Here is a 17,777-nt window from a genome sequence, read left to right on the forward strand (position 1 = left end):
TGCTGGAGGGCATCAACAACTACCTGCTAGGGGAAATTGCAGTCTTTAAAGAAGGAGGCCATCTGATATGTTCTGTGGTGGAACTGGTTCTCCTGGGAGCAGATGCGGCGGGGCGGAGGAATTGGGAATACGGGATTGCATTTTTTCAGGAGGAAGGGTGGGAGGAGGTGTAATCCAGGTAGCTGTGGGAGTTGGAGGGTTTGTAAAAAATGTCAATGTTGCGTCGATCATTATTGATGGAGGTGAAGAGGTGCAGGAAGGGGAGGGAGGTGTTAGAGATGGTCCAGGTGAATTTAAGGTCAGGGTGGAATGTGTTGGTGAAGTTGATGAACTGTTCAACCTCCTCATGGAAGCATGAAGTCGCTTTTCTGCTTTTCTGCCTTTTCTGCTCTTACATCTCATTTAATTACTTCTTTTGCCAGGATGGTGTTGATTTCCAAAACCCCAGTACTCTGTACCCTCCAATGCTATAAGAAAGGCCACCCTGATACTTGGAGTCATCCACCTTCACAGCCATCATCCCCTCTGCATCCTAGCATGACAGCTCCTGTCACATTTGACTTTCCCACTTTCCCCAATACAGCATGAACTGCCCCTTGATTACCCCTGTTATTGTACATTGCCTTAAACCTACAGGACTGATCAAGGCCAAACCACCAGATTGAAATCAGACAGTGCTCTTCACCAAAATTGGTGGCACCCCCTGACTGGTTGGTTCCCCTCTCCCCAAGAACTACTTTCCTCAGCCTTTCAGACATGGACATTTGCTTGAAGCTAATGTAGTGTGTTTGTCATGGTGCTGCAGGTACATGTTGTAGGTTAACACAGTACTGTACAGCAACATGCTAACCCACTTGTCTGTAGTGCTGGCAACCATGACATGCTGCCTGACTTTCAGTCTTTGCTAAAAAGCACAACAAGGCAGAGATGCTGTCAGACTGTAAGTTTACTATGAAGCAGTAACACACTAAAAGGGAAGCCAAAGCTTGAACATCCAAATGCGAAGTGAATGGGTGTTAAGAAGGCAAGCTAAGATTCCTGAAACATATCCTGTGTGTAAATATATATTCGTGTGCAGAGTGATCAAGCTAAAGTATTTGTGAGCTCTAAAGTGTAGTGGTGAAGCTTTGAAGTGTCTTCAGTTAGTCCAAGATTGGCCATAATGAAACAGTGAGGTTTGCGTTTTGCCAGTACTAACTTTCGAGGATGAAGGGCAGAAGTAGTCACTGCCCAAGGAGCCAGCCATGAGATGAATGTGGAGGCCCAAAGAGATACCTGGTGACATGCATCCACCAGGTAACTGCTTCGTCTTTCAAGTTGGGAAATGATACTGTATAGTTTCTTATCTGTTCCTCAGAGAATCACAAACTGCCCAGAAATGTTAGTGAGATTCTAATCTAGCTGATGAAACCTTAAGAGAAAAAGATGACTTTTTTTTTCTTGACATCTCATTGTTTTCATTCTCATCATATTCTTCCAAATTTCTCACCATTGTTCACACTGCTCAAAGGCTGGGAGGATTCCGTCAATACACTGTATTGAGAAAATTCCTCATTATTTGCATATTGTGAGCTATTGGTGTAAAAGTGAAGTCCAAATATTTAATTGTGTGCAATGTGCACTGCTAGACTTGCTGATTTCAAGATCTACCAGATCTGAGAGGGTGCACTAAAAGTCAGAATATATATACCAATGTCATAATATTTGGCAGTGTCCTGTTATTGGCCAGTACTGCTGTTATCTCTATCCATTCAAGTTAGTTCACTTGCTGTCATCCACACTCTCTAAGACTTTTGTAACATTCAATAAAATCTCCAACAATCTCATAAAAACAGCTGATTGTAACAAAAACGCCAAAAGCAACAGAGGCAGCCTTATCAATCAAACTTTGACATTAAAACACATAAAAAAGACAATAGGGTAGGTGATTAAGTGCCTAGTTAAAGGACTGTTTGACAAGGGAATTCCAAAGCTTAGGGCATTGACAGTCGAAGGCATGGCAACCACTGGGGAAGTGAAGAAGGTTGGGAATGTGCAAAAGTCCAGAAATCGCAGAGTGCTAAAGGTTTTGCATTCGAAGATGGGAGAGGTCAATAATGTAAAAGTTAATTGTTCTGAAGAAGTAATGTTCATGTTATATTGACTCCACCCACTCTCTGCTTTCACATACAATTTTTGGTTCTTTTTAAAAGAAGCAGATGTATCTGCACCTGCTACCAAAGGTTCCAGTAATTACACTTGTGCACAGTACTGTGTACAGTTTTGGTCTCTTTACTTGAGAAAGGATGTACTGGTACTGGAGGGGGTACAGAGGAGGTTCACAAGGTTGATTCTAGAATTGAGAGGGTTGGCTTATGAGGAGAGATTGAGTCGACTGGGACTGTACTTATTGGAATTTAGAAGGGGGATCTTATAGAAACATTTAAAATTATGAAGGGAATAGATAAAATAGAAGCAGGGAGGTTGTTTCTACTGGAGGGTGAAACTAGAACTAGGGGACATAGTGTCAAAATAACAGGGAACAGAATTAGGATTGAGTTGAGGAGGAACTTTTTCACCCAATGGGTTAGATAGATAGATAACCTACAGTGTGGAAACAGGCCCTACGGCCCAACAAGTCCACACCAACCCTCCGAAGAGAAACCCCCCCCCCCCCCCCCCCGCATCTATATTTACCCCTGACTAATCCACCTAACACTACTGGCAATTTAGCATGGCCAATTCACCTAACCTGCACAGCTTTGGACTGTGGGAGGAAACCGGAGCACCCGGAGGAAACCCACACAGACACGGGGAGAATGTATAAACTCCACATAGACAGTTGCCCGAAATGGGAATTGAACCCGGATCCCTGGCGCTGTGAGGTAGCAGTGCTAGCCACTGAGCAGGTTGTGAATCTGTGAAGTTCTCTGCCCATTGAAGTAGTTGAGGCTACCTCATTGAATGTTTTTAAGGCAGAGATTTTTGAACAGTAAAGGAATTAAGGGTATGGTGAGCACATGGAAAAGTGGAGCTGAGTCCACAATGAGATTGCCCATGATCTTACTGAATGGCAGAGCAGGCTCAAGAGGACAGACGGCCTACTCCTGCTCCTATTTCTTATGTTTTTATGTTATACTTCTTGTCATTATGCACTAAGCCTTCTTGTTATCCAAGAACAGTGTCTTGTCTGTAGATACTTTATGGTCGTGTATTCTCTATCTCTGCACAAGATAGGGCTCAAATAAAACAAAAACAAAGGAAAATTGATGGTAGGAAACCAGCTCAAACAACTTTTATCCAGTAGCACATACTTGTAGAGGTGGGCAAATATCATAGGAGCGGTCATCTGGAAAAGTATTATGCTTGCAGAGTTAGGAACGAGCAAGGCTATGATGGGTTTGCAAACTAGGAAGAGATTTTTTAAATCAAGGCAAAAAGAGTATTTTTGCATCAAACTGCTTGTTGCAGTAAAATTCAGACTTTCGAAAATCTTTTTCATACACATTGAGAAAGGAGGATTCAGTGGTGTAATTGAAGACAAGGACATTTACCTCTAAGGCCTTATTTGACCGAATGAAAACAACCCAAACTATCCAGCCTGGCAAATTGTACTGACACTGAAGACTGTCCTTGCAGTGAGGCAGAACCTGAGGTTCCTTAAAATTCTTTCTCAAAGTGAGGTGAGGAGGGCCAATTAGGTGCAGCAGCTGTATGGAAAACTTGTCATCTGTCTGACAGGCAATGTCTACGAGGCTGACAAAAAGTCTTCTGTGGCAGTTGAGAGGGACCCTTAAAGAACGTGTGAACAGGCTATGCAACAAAGATTCATCATTCAAGAGGAGTGTTAACTAATGAGGAATGGAAATGTAAGTTTCACAGAGCAGAGTAGCTCATGCCTTACATTGCACAGTTCATGCAAGGATGACCCAGTCTCTGTTACTTTTGTCTCTAGAACACTGAGAATATTAAATATTTTGCATGTATACCTCTGACAAAATCAGATAGAAGTTCACAGTGACACAATGCAAATCAGTTAGAGAGGCTCAGCATGAATTGTGTGGCATCCAATTTGCTGTTCCCAATTCAGAGAAGAAAGTACATTTTTGGCTCGTGGTGATTTTTTTATTGGGATTTGATCATTACCACTTGAGGTAAGAGTAAGCGACAGGTTTAGGATGGCTGTCATGGTCCAGCTCAGTTTTACACAAAGGCACATGCCATTTGCAATGTCAGTTTGAAATCTGACAGGTAGACCTGGTGCACTTGCAGCCAATAATTACAGGGTTCGACAAAGCCTGATTAAAGTAGGATGGCTTCTTGAATTTTAGTCAATGTGGAGTGGCAGATTGAGAGTCTGGGTGACCAATACTTTAACTTGCTAAATAAACAAGAACTCTGCACAGACAGAATACCACATGCCCTATTGCATAAAACTGAAACACAGAACATTATACAGTGAGGTGCACCCAGCCTCGTGGATAAAATGAAGTCTGTACGGACAGATGGTAAACTTTACCTTGATAAAACATTGCAAACGTACAAGGAGACCATTTAGATTAGATTCCCTACAACATGGATACAGGCCCTTCGGCCCAACAAGTCCACACAGACTCTCCAAAGAGTAACCCACCCAGACCCATTTCCTTCTGACTAATGCACCTAACACTATGGGCAATTTTAGCATGGTCAATTCACCTGGCGTGCACATCTTTGGACTGCGGGAGGAAACTGGAGCACCCAGAGGAAACCCACACACACACAGGGAAAATATGCAAACTCTACACAGACAGTTGCCTGAGGTGGAATTGAACCTGGCTCCCTGGTGCTGTGAGGCAGCAGTGCTAACATTGAGCCACCATGCTGCCCTTTAGCCCACATTACTTTCTCTACTCATCTGCAGATCTTCCCTTTCCAAGAATGGGGAGGCAATGACTTTGTGGTATCATCGCTAGACTATTAATCCAGAGACCCAGGTAATGTTTTGAGGATCTGGGCTCAAAACGCACCATGGAAGATGGTAGAATTGAAATTCAATTTAAAAAGTCTGAAGTTAAGAGTGTAATGATGATCATTGAATTGTTGCTGATTGCCTGAAAAGCTCATCTGGTCCTTTACTAAATGTCATAACCTAATTATTAACTCTAGCCAGTAATACCCACATCCCACGAATGAAGTAAAAAAAATTCCTTTTCAAAGTTATGTCTGAAAATGCTTCCACCATCCTTTCAAGTATGATAACCTGAGCTGAATTTAGACAAGAAGCAATCGTCTATTAACAAAAATGGCTTACAAAGTCATTGGAATATCGAATGGATTTCATTTTCCACGTTGGATGTTTTATTGTCCTGAATTCTTCCTTGCCTGATTGAAGGCTTGGCTTCCAATCAGGTGTGAGTCCTTTAAAGAGGGCAGAGGAACAGTTATATCTCAAGATGAAGGATGGCTTTTTCCAGTCCATGATTCTGGAGGGCAAGATATTCAACCATGGGAGAAGATGGAGGTAATGTGTTGTGAGGCAGAACATGTGTGATATCATGGAGAGATCTGTTTCCCAACCTTTTGTATGCAGGGAAGCTGGAGCTTGTGTGAGAGAATAAGAAAACTGAGAATTATTAAATAATCAAGGGGCAAAAGGAGGAGAGGAAATAAATATAATAATTATCCCTAGGTAGATTTTTAATCAATAAGGGAATAAAGATTTATGGGGAAAAGGCAGGAAGATGGAGTTGATGATTACCCACTCAGCCATTATCTCATTGAAAGAGAAAACAGACTTGATACGCTGAATAACCTACTTCAACTCCTCTGTCTAATGGTCTTATGTGCTCTGGGAAGCACAACTGATCCTGTTAGCCTACAAACCATGGCATGATGGCACTTGCCTCCCCTATAAAGTTGTCCTTGCAGCAATTCAACTGCTGGATTTCCCAAGGCCACTGCAAAGCACATAGAGCAGGTTAACTCTAAAGCTGGCAATCTGATTAAACATACACATGCCAGTCTACCTTGAGACAGCATGTCTGCATCTTGTCCTCACTTCTTTAAAAGCTGGCAAATGGCTGAGTTGGGATTGAGATTCTGACTTTTACAGTTTTCAACTGCCATCAGCTCCTTTTTGTATGAGTATTGAGACTAATACTCTTACTGTAGTTCCAGCTGAGATCAGTTAACTCATCATAGACCAAGTACATATTCCAGAAGCTTGCTAATCAATATGCATCAGTAAAGTTGCTTCTGATTCTTGGACAACTAACAGGTAAATGAGTCAGTCAGCTGCTCAAAGAAGCTGCGAAGAGAAAAAAATATCGCGAATGTTGGTCTATCAACCGCACTTACATCAAATAGACAAGTTCTGGAACGCCACATCAAGTGTAGACTTCCTTCTTTTCCTTCAGGCAGAATAGAAGTGGCTCACAAAATCATTTCCAAAACTTACCTTCTCTAAATAGAATTGTAATAGGCATTCAGCCATGATGATTAAAAAAACACAGGTTTGGATACCTTGAACTTTCATGTGCCTTTTTCCAACATAGAGGCAAATTTAGAAAAGTCACTTCTTACATCTCCTTCAAACAACTTCTTCAGCATTATCTTAATCTCCAGCATCAGCATGCTGAAGGACATGCCAAATGCTGGATTGAATCTCCTTATCTTATTTGTTACATAATTGTATTGTCATATTTTAAAGATTTTACTGAATGTATTCTTAGAATTAAACTTAACTTCAGAGATTTTGAAAGTCTAAGATGTCGATTAACTCAGTGGAATAATTAACTAAATGAGAGAGAAATAGCACAAAATTTCCCGTTCCCAAAACAAATCATCTGCTTCTTTTCCTGGTAATCTTTGGTTTTGTTGCATTGGGCATGAGAAGACAAATCCCAAATTTTACAGTGTAGTCATATTCTGAATTCTCAAGAAGTTTGTTCCAGTAATTACACAGTTTCCACCTCTTAGGGCATATCCCAAAAGCCATTGAGGTCAGTGCTTGATGTGGCGTAAAAGATGTCACATTCTGTTTTACTGTGATAGTTTGAAGCTCATTTCATCTTTTGTTGAGTAAATTTTCTCTTTTAAATACAGTTAGTGTGAAATTAATTATAATCCCCCTGACAGTTTTCATTAAATGCCTTTGATAACAGTACTGAGTAATTGAAGTCCTGACCACACATTCCTTATATTCTTTTTACCCCTCAGAGCCTCGCTTTTCATTCCCATCCTTTACTTTTCCTTACCTTCCCACCGACTTGTACTTCTTGATAGAGTGTGCATGTGTGTGGAGTTTGAAACTAAAGAAGCTGAGGAATGTACCAAATTCCAGGCCAATTAAAATCAATATTCGTATTAAAATCTCATATGTTGTTCTTTAAATAAATATAACTTTTAGTTATCTATACTTATTTCTCTTATAATCAACAACCAGTTAGCTTTTAAGTTGCATTTCAACCAAAGGCCTGTCTTGATGCAAAACGTGAGCAGTGGTTAAATCTTTCCAATTGCTAACTTTTCAATTTGCATAATATTGTCATCAAATTTTTCCCTCCCATCTGAAAGACGGCAGCTTAGTTATTCGGGGCAATTCCAGAGGCATTAGGTTCTGTGAAAGTATAGATTGGGAGTGTCAGCAGCCTTTTTAATTAACTACATTATAATCAAGTCCAATCATGTCAACAGAAGTCGAGTGGTTGTTGCTGAGTAAGGATCAGTATAGTGACAGCAACCTTGGCCAAATATTTTTCTATCACAAACGCAGGCACTTTGACAAATTATAAAGCTTGTCTAAGATCTATTAATTTAGCCGATACTGCAGAACAAACCTAGAATATAAAGTAGCCTACAAGTATTAGCTATTCACTGATGTAACCATCTGAACATCAATGCGTGTCACTTATTAACTTTTGAAAAAGCAGATCAGAGGCATGTGTCAGCTGAATAACGTTACCAGAATAAAGGAGATTCAATATTTCAGCACTGCTTGCTATCCTTGCATGTCCCCATCTCAACTCCCATCAAGTGTGATTCCTGAAAAGGTCGAAACAGAAGCAGATCTGGTAGTAGCAGCTAAGTCTAAAAAAAAAATGACTAACTGCCACTGATGGAATAAGGTTTTTCAGCAACTTTATGCTCCAAACTCTGTGCTACAGTTCTGAAGAAGGGTCACTGGTCCCAAAACATTAATTCTGCTTTCTCTCCACAGATGCAGCTAGACCTGCTGAGTTTTCCAGCAATTTCTGTTTTTATTTTTGATTTCCAGCATTTGTAGTTCTTTGGTTTTTTTTGTTTCATGCTACAAAATGTGGACAACGTGAACTCAAAGTGCCATCTGTATAGTGCTGACATATATCCACGGCAATCCAAGTGTCCAGAATTATCTCACTTAAAGTGCTTAAGATTATCAGATTCGGATGCATGCTGCACTTCTGGATGAGATTTTAAGACAAAGCTCTGTTGGCATTCTCAGCTAGATAAAACAAATCCCATGAAACTGTTTGGAAGAAGATCAAGGGAGTTCTTCTGATGCATGATCAGCATTTATCCCTCAACAGCATTGGAATGAGATGACCTGGTCACGTATTTTATTGTTTGTGAGAACTTGCAAACTGGCAGTTTTATTTGCTAGACATAACAGTGAGTAGACAGGCAGGAGGCTGGAAGAATACTGCAAGCCAGGCAACATCAGGAGGTGGAGAAGTTGACGTTTCAGGTGTAACCCTTCTTCAGAACTGGGGATGGGTGGAGGTGAGCTGCAAGTAAAGGGGACGGTGGGGGCAGGGTGGTGAAGTGGGGATAACTGAAGACAGGTAGAGGGTACAACCTGGTTGATCAATGGGAAGAATGAATCTGGTAGGTAGAAGGGGCGGGGGGGGGTGCGTGTGGGGTGCTGGGAAGGTAGTCGGGAATGGGGAGGGAGGGTATTTGAAATTGAAGAACTCAATGTTGAGTCCTCCAGGCTGTTGGTTGCCCAGGCAGAAGACGGGGTGTTGTTCCTCCAATTTGTGCTGTATTTCATTGTGGCAGTGGAGGACGCCAAGGATGGTCATGTCGGAAAGGGAGTGGTTAGGGGAATTGAAATGGGCAGTGGCAGTAAGTCTACCTTCAATGTATTTAATTTGCTGTAAAGTACTTTGGGACATTTTGAGATTATGAAAGTATTATTTAGATTAGATTAGATTAGAACAGTGTGGAAACAGGCCCTTCAGTCCAACAAATCCACACCGACCTTCTGAAGAGTAACCCACCCAGACCCATTTCCCTCTGACTAATGCAGCTAACATTATGGGCAATTTAGCATGACCAATTCATCTGACCTGCACATTTTTGGACTGTTGGAGGAAACCTGAGCACCCGGAGGAAACCCATGCAGATATGGGGTGAATGTGCAAACTCCACACAGACAGTCGCCCAAGGCAGGAATCGAACCTGGGACCCTGGTGCTGTGAGGCAGCAGTGCTACCCACTGAGTCACCATTGCACCCCATCCTTCCCCCCCCCCCACCCCTCTTTTGTCAAACCATTCTTTTGTCAATATGAGACCATCTTTACCATTAGTTTAATCTGTATCAAACTGAACTTAGAAGTTGTGGAATCACAGAATGGTTACAGCAGATCAGAAGACTGTTTGGATGAATGACTCCCTACCACCTCTTTGGAAGGACAATGCAGCCAGACAGGCCCCTAATCTTTCACTATAATCTTCTGGCTTCTTTCCCTTTCAAGAGCACAAACCAATTCCATTTTACAAACTACAAATGAATCTCTCTGCACCTTCTCTGAGGAAGTACATCACAGATTATAACCATATGCTACGTAAAAAAGTTTTTCTTTTCACTCTATTGCCAGTCATCTTAAATTTGTGATTTCTGGTTCCAGATTTGTTTCTGTTGACTCTGTTTCGAGCTATGGTGATCTTGAACATCTCCATTAAATCTCTTCTCAACCACTTCTTGAAGGAAAACAGTCCCAGCTTCTCCAATGTATCCATTTAAATGACATCCATCATTGCTGAAAACACTCACTGTACTGAACAGCTTTTCTGCGCCTATGATGAAGTTACATTCTTCAAGTACAGTGTCCAGAATTGAGGCCAAACTAGAGTTTTATAAAGATTTTTCATGCGTTGTGTATTTTTTAAACTGTATTCTCAACCTGCTTTCCCACTCTTCACCGATTTGTCCAAATCTATCCCCAAGACTCTTTCTTTCTGCATCTCCTGTAGAATTGCACTCTTTATGTTAAGTAACCTTACCTCTTTCTTCTTAACAAAAGTATCGCCCCACTTTTCTCTGCAACAACATATATCGGCGATATATCCATCCATCCATTCCACCGTCTGCCTACATCCTCTGGAAGTCTATCACTCAACCTCCTCCTTGTTAAATCCAGTGAGATACTGAAGTTAGACTCAGAAAAAATTTTTAGATTCATTATTCGCAGTAGTCAGGGGCAGAGCTACACTTGTTGAATTAGAGGAAGTGACAATAGCAATTTTGCAATCTGAAAGAGATAGAAACTGTATAACAAACAAAATTTAGGGTGGGGAAAAATGATATATTCCACTGTCATCTCCTTAATGGTTGCACCAAAATGTGTTGCTTTTCAAATTAGCACCGTCCCTTCAGCAACAATTGGTGCTGACTTGTAGGTAGTTTTGTGCTGGTCACAGAATCCAAATGGCTTTCCAAACTGACTTAGATTAGAATCTTTCAGCCAGCACAAACAAAGCTGGATTTGTATTTCTCTCAGAAGGAAACCAAGTACAGATCTTGAAGCCACTGCATTTTGTTTGATATTGCAAGGATTTTGGGACGCTAATGCCAATTAAAATCGTAGCTTTTACATTTTAACAGGGGACAACATTAGAAATGCAATATGTGCAGTTCATTCCAGTTAGTTTGTGAATAATTTCTGAACATGTATCTTTCCATGGCTTTGGTGTCTAACCTGACTGTAGTGCAGTCTCCCTAATTTGACCTCTGTTTCAAGGGCATGTGTGCAAAATTAATAAATACCACAGTTCTGCTGGCAGTCACAGAGGTCTGGCAAAAAGGCTGTTGAAGCTGTCATTCCCACAGGGAGTCTTGGCTTCTACTCAGTTTTAACGTAACCTTCTCTGGATCCTCAGGTGCCCTTGAGCACCCTACTTGCATAATCTTTGACAGCTAGGAGCTCCTGTAATTTTTCAGAGATCACAGTCTAGTGGGAGCATGTGACTGTTAGAACTCTATGAATTTTAAACCTGGGTAGCTGCAAATTCAGTCTTTCACAGTGACAAATTGGAAGTAAAGGAATCACATATTCCATAACATCGCTTGATCTTTCATTGATTTCCAGTTATTTTTTAATGAGTTTCCTTTAATGCGGAATAACTAAAATGATTTTTATATAAATATGTAGATCTCCACTTGTTTCCATGGTTTGAAGGGGGATTATTAGGTGTTATTTCCATTTACATGCCTTGTTTGACTGAACTGCAATTCGAGTCTAAAGCAAATAGTGATTGAAGTGAATGATGGGGAGTGACTGCCTCTGGCAGCATCTGCTAATCCGTCAGGCTCAGATCCGTAACCTTTACGGCAGTCACAAGCCTGGACGTCAGTCATAGCTGTTTGCTTCAAGCTGTGAAACTGTTTGTCTCTGTTTTTCACTCTTGGCTACAAATTCTGCCCCCTCTGCTTACCTTCAGTCTCTTTCCACATTTGTTATTATCTTCCCACATCTTGCTTAACTCTTCAGGAATAGTAAGTGACCAGACTTTTTTTTTTGCAGTCTCATTCCATTTTTGTAGTATATTTTGTACCCTATGCAGAGCTTCGAAAACAAGGTTTAGTGATTATTCATTTTCAGTTCAGCAAATGTAAGGGAAAAAAAAGTTGCCTTTATCCAGACATAGAGTCATAGAGATATACAGCACTGAAACTGACCCTTTGGTCCAACTAGTCCATGCTGACCAGATATCCCAACCCAATCTAGTCCCATTTGCCAGCACTTGCCCCATATCCCTCTAAACCTTTCTCTTCATATATCCATACAGATGCCTTTTAAATGCTGCAATTGTACCAGCCTCTACCACTTCTTTTGGCAGCTCATTCCACACATGCACCACCGTTTGTGTGAAAAAGTTACCCCTTAGGTCCCTTTTATGTCTTTCCCCTCTCACCCTAAACCTATGCCTTCTAGTTCTAGACTTCCCCAATGCAGGGAATAGACCTTGTCTATTTATCCTATCCATGCCCCTCATAATTTTGTAAACCTCTATAAGGTCACCCCTCAGCCTCTGACGCTCCAGGGAAAACAACCCCAGCCTGTTCAGCCACTCCCTATAGTTCAAATCTTCCAACCCAGACATGGTTTCACCATTTTCAGCATTCTAAAAGGATTGAAGGTGTAACATTTACATAATGCCATGATGCTTCACGTGAGCATTTAATACTTTTGTTCTGATTTGGGATATGGCCCAGGTGCTGCCAGCTGGGATTGGATTGGGTTGGGATATCTGGTTGGCATGAACGAGTTGGACCGAAGGCTCTGTTTCCGTGCTGTACATCTTTATGACTCCATGACTCTATTCAGAAGTCATTCATTAATTATAAGGAGTGTTCTGCTAAATGCACTTTCACAACTTCACTCTGTGGTCCTTGAACAGTGGCAAGAGACAGCTTTGCATATTCTAATTTAAGCCAGAAATTACTTCTTTCATTTGTTGTACCAACTTAAATTTGACTCTGATGTAAACAATTTTGTTCAACTCTGACAATTCCCAGTTTATCTCCTGTTCCAATAGAACAAATGCCACCAAATTTGTGCAATGCTTAACATTTTCTTTCCACACAATTATTTCTCCTGCACTCTACCCTTTTACCCTTCTCCAATATTATTTCCCAGCAGAGAGGATTGCCAGGCAAATTGCCTGTAGCCTCTGCCCATCTGAAAAGGAATGTTAGCAAGCTATACAAGAACAAGACTGTTGGATTGCCTTCTGATGCCCCCCCCCACCCCCCCCCCCCAGCCCGGACAGTGAGTAGAGTATCTTCCATTACATGGAAGTACATCATGCTGTATGGCCTGATCCAGAACTAAAATTCATGGCACTTTTAGGAGGATTTAGAAGGCATGCATTAAACACTTCTTATCCCAATCACACGTTGAAAAGTGTTTTTTTCAGCCCTTGTGAGCACATTTTAACAAGCTTTATGAGTATAACAAGTCAGAGGCCTGGGAAGAGAGAACATGCTTCTGCAGGCCATGGCTCCAGTTCCATAAGCTCTGATGTCACGATGACATAGCTTCTTTCACATCAGTTCAGTTACTATTATTGGAGTAAAGATATGGTTAACCCTTTAGATCACATTCAATCTCTGCAGTGCTCCCATTGAAAGTATATTTCATAAAACACTCCTGCCAGTTTAGATTATATACCAGACTGCGGTATGTAAATGATTTATTCCACATTTTTAGATTTTGCACGTCCTGCTGTATGCCCAAAGGGGAAATGGTGCTAAGAGATCAGGAGACTGACTATCTTTATTCAGGTGCTGTAACCCAACTGAGAAGCTCAGAAAATAATTCTGATCACCACCACAGCTCTCTGTGCTCTCATAAATCAATTCCCGTGTTACATTAAAGACACTTACACAGCCTCTGATACCAAGTTGGGGTGCCTAACAGCAAAGAATGAGTTTTCAGCTGGTGTTAACCTATTGAGACTCACAAATACAGGATGCTTAGTCCCAGATGTAGTAAAGAGTCTGCTTATAATGTGCACTGTATATAAATCATTTCCTATTTTCTCACACTGGATATCAAGTTGGCTCAAAGCTACCTTTATATTTTCTTGCAGGTTACTGTGAATTTTAAATTTTCCAAACACACAAGTGCAGTTTGGTAACAACTGTCAGACAATTCCCTTGCGAAGGATGGATGTCAAAGACCGCAGACACCGTTCCTTGACACGAGGCAGGTGTGTGAAGGAGTGCCGGTACACAAGTTCCTCGCTAGACAGCGAAGAGTGCAGAGTACCTACACAGAAGTCCTATAGCTCAACTGAAACTCTGAAAGCATACGATCATGATGCCAGACTGCATTATGGGAGTCGTGTCACAGAGTTGGTTCACAGGGAATCAGATGAATTCTCCAGACAAGGTAAAGGCGGTTGAGTTTTCTTTCTTATGTAATACAATTGAAGAAAAATTAAACATGGAAGAAATATGAAGTATTATGCAGTTCTCAAAAGTTCATTGCATAAAACACCCTTGATTCATTGTATTTGCAGACTTTTACTTTATATCGTAATGTCAATATTGAAGTTTGCAATCCATTCAACTTTCAGCTTACACAATGTGAATGATAATGTTGAAAACCAGGAATGAATCTCTCAAGGAAGGAGTCCTCTTTATAAGTGAAGGTCTGACTAGGATATCAACTGTCACAATTTGAGCTGTTCCTCAAGTGGAGCAAGTGGCAGCACCTTTCCTGCAGTTGAGGGTTGTCCAGATGTTTCATAGAAGGTTGAAACCTGAGACCTCACCATTTAGTTTAGTTTCCAGCATGTGGATATTGATGTTTGCAATCAACCAACAGAAATGCTATTAAGAGATTGAATTGTTGTTTGTTTGTAAGGCGTGGAGTGTGTTCCAGTAGAAGCTGTCGGATTTCAGATGAGTATGTGAGTATTATTGCGGTTCTGTATCAATGGTGATGCTTCGTTTGCTGTCAGCCAGTGGTGTACTTCGAGCAGGATATTCTCTTTGTTGACCTTAAGAACCTCAATATCCATTTACATAAAATGCACTTGAGTTGTGTTGATCAGAACACCCCAGATATAAGCTTTGTGACTTCTTGGAGGTATCTATCATGTTTGATGGTGGGTTCTGAGCCAGCCTAAGCAGGAGTACATAGCTTCTGGATAGACAAGCCGTGTGAAGCAGACTGAAATGTAACGACAATCTTAGGAAGAGAATGAACTGAAATAAGTATAATACTGTGTGACAGGCAAAAGGATTCCTCAGGTAACTGGCAAACATTTTCAGTAACATTTTTAGACCCATTCATTATTTGAAATATTAGATCGTTCATTGTAGAGGTGGCAAACTGCTCAGTCCCCCCAGAAAGGAAGTCGGTTTACCACTGAGTGTGGGACTTCCACTTGACTGAACGGAAGGTCCACCCTTGTGAGCTGCCGGCCATTCAGTAGTTGGTAGTGTTTACTGGGATTGCAAACAGGCCCACAAATGTCATCAGTGGATCCTGGATCCAGGTAAGTCTCTCGATTTTAAGCTGCTGAAGAAAAGAGAGGGCTGCCTAACATGGAAATAGCTGAGGAGGGTGAGAAGGAGGATTCTGGAGACCAGCTGAAGAGGATTGAAGATTGGAGTAACATCTTGGAGGGTCAGAATTAACACATAGAGTATACCCCCTTCCGCATGAACAATGAGCCTCTTCCCTTGCTTCACACTTTTTTACAATGTGTGGCATAAATAATGGCATTCCCACTCACATCCAGCTGCCCAGGACAACCATGTTGAGGCTTCAGTCATGTAACTTTCCCATTAATTGACCTGGTAACAAGAATAGTTGAGTTTTAATCAATTTTGATGCCTGCCCAGTATCATATTATGGTTATAACAGCTCTTGGATAGAGGGGAGAATGTTGGGTGTGAAGACAAAGAACTGGTGGGGGTGGGACAATGGGAGTCCACAATCCAAAGCCAAAATACTCAGGACATCTCAGTGAATTGTTGAGCATTCAGATTGAAACCATGAGGCCTGTGAGTTTCCTCAAACTCTTTTCCTATTGGAAGGATGTTTGAAACTTGAAAGGGTTCAGAAAAGATTTACAAAGATGTTGCCAAGGTTGGAGGATTTGAGCTATAGGGAGAGGCTGAATAGGCTGAGGCTGTTTTCCCTGGAGCGTCAGAGACTAAGGGGTAACCTTATAGAGGTTTATAAAATCATGAGGGGCATGGATAGGATAAATAGACAAGGAATTTTCCCTGGGTTGGGGGAGTCCAGAACTAGAAGGCATAGGTTTAGGGTGAGAGGGGAAAGATATAAAAGGGACCTCAGGGGCAATGTTTTCACACAGAGGGTGAATCGTGTATGGAATGAGCTGCCAGAGGAAGTGGTGGAGGCTGGTACTATTACAGTATTTAAAAGGCATCTGCATGGATATATGAATAGGAAGGGTTTAGAGGGATATGGGCCAAGTGCTGGCAAATGGGACTAGATTAAGTTGTGATACCTGGTCGGTGTGGACTAGTTGGGCTGAAGGGTCTGTTTCCATGCTGTACATCTCTATGACAGGAGGATAGTGGGGTAAGGTATACAGGCACCAGACCCCCCCCCCCCCCCCCCCCCCCCCCCCCGGGGTTGAATGTTTTCGATTAATTAGATAAAGGAAAGCCCATGCCAATTGGATGGCTGTCTGATAGAGGATAATAATTTAAGAGCTGCATGTTGCTCTTGTGTTGGTAATAACTCATCATTAAAGATCCCAGCATTTTACTTGAAATACATGCTTGCTCAGTAAACAAGTATTAGGAGTAGGCAAATCAAGCCCTCAAGCCTTCATTTTGCAAGTATCCGTTCTGTGGGCTTCACTTTAGAAGAGGTAGGTTTTGCTTTTCTCTGGATGTTGGTCCCACCAGTTTGATGAAAAGACAAATAAACCTCGAGCCACTTGAGTAACTGCAGTCTGACTCCAGGAGATAACCATTTGTGTCCAGTTGATCCAAGCAGATCAGGTTTGGATTCTCAAAACAACATTAGGAATCTTTTCCAGCTCCCAGCCATGAGCCACATCTTTAAATGAAAATCCCGAATTGAGCAAGAGGTGAGCTTGACACCAAATTGGTCGTCAGGAGCTGGAACTGTATGGCTTGATCCATGCTGGAACCCACTGCTACTTTACAGAAAAGAAGAAGCAGACCAGCAGAGAGCCAACAGTTGGAAGCATGTCCCAAGTGCCCATTAAAAGTATTGCACCCTTAGCCTCGAACTCCAGTGATTTTCTATCAAAACAAAGAAGTCATGTAACTGCATTGAACCTGATCTCTCTTCATGAAGGTTCACCAACCATTTGGGTCTGAGGTGATTTAGAATTTGAACATACCCTTCTGCCCCTTCCCAGCTTGTTGGTAAGCTTCTCAAATATTTGGCCACAAGTGGGTTCCTGACTTGCTTTCTCCCCCTCAGCTCAGTCCCATGTGACAGCCTTTGCTTTGAAAATTCCTACGTACACTGGAAAGCTTGGGACATTGACACATCAGACTGAGTTTCATCTTTGAGGAGGTTAGTCAGAGCCAGAAACTTGCACAGCTCGGCCTACCTTGGGTGAAATTTCCTGCAAAAGTGGAATTTTCATTGCAGTGAAGAAGGTTAGTGAGTGGCGGTGCAGTCTCATTGTATGTTATTAAGTTCATTAGACTGTTTAAGCAGTTCGAGGAGTCATTGGTTTTGTACAGCCGATAAATGGGCATGGAAGTGTCAATGATTGTGCTGGAGGAAATGAGAGGGTATGGGGAGGGAGGAGGGATGTAGGGCCAAGGGTTATGGATAGGGGCATAGAATTTCTCGGGGCTCTGGTTAATACTATTTGAACTCACCATTCAAAGGTTCTGTCATCCGGACTCTGGTCACACCACCTCTGCTGTGAATAATGCTTTGAAGAGCTGGCCTGAATCCATAAAATCAATGAAGGATCAGAACATGTCTATTCCTCCAAGAAGTTGACCAGGTTCGGGGTGGGGATTGTGAGGTCTCGACCTAAACTAGCTTGGATCGAGACCTCACAAATGCGA

General features: G+C 41.7%; 1 protein-coding gene across 17 annotated transcripts in view; it reads left to right on the plus strand.

Moving 5' to 3' along the window:
- The window catches only part of LOC122556528 (teneurin-2-like), a 2,772,576-nt gene that overhangs the window by 1,972,874 nt on the left and 781,925 nt on the right, over positions 1-17,777 (plus strand). For all 17 annotated transcript variants that reach the window (XM_087995212.1, XM_087995211.1, XM_087995218.1 and 14 more), the window contains one exon: positions 13,820-14,121. In XM_087995212.1, the coding sequence (XP_087851338.1) occupies positions 13,896-14,121 (226 nt within the window). In that variant the 5' untranslated portion in view covers positions 13,820-13,895. The remainder of the gene's footprint in view (positions 1-13,819; positions 14,122-17,777) is intronic.

The sequence above is a fragment of the Chiloscyllium plagiosum genome, unplaced genomic scaffold (assembly GCF_037043375.1).
Source record: "Chiloscyllium plagiosum isolate Xiang-an unplaced genomic scaffold, Cpla_swu_hap1 HiC_scaffold_16, whole genome shotgun sequence".
In the NCBI taxonomy this organism is placed as follows: Eukaryota; Metazoa; Chordata; class Chondrichthyes; order Orectolobiformes; family Hemiscylliidae; genus Chiloscyllium; species Chiloscyllium plagiosum.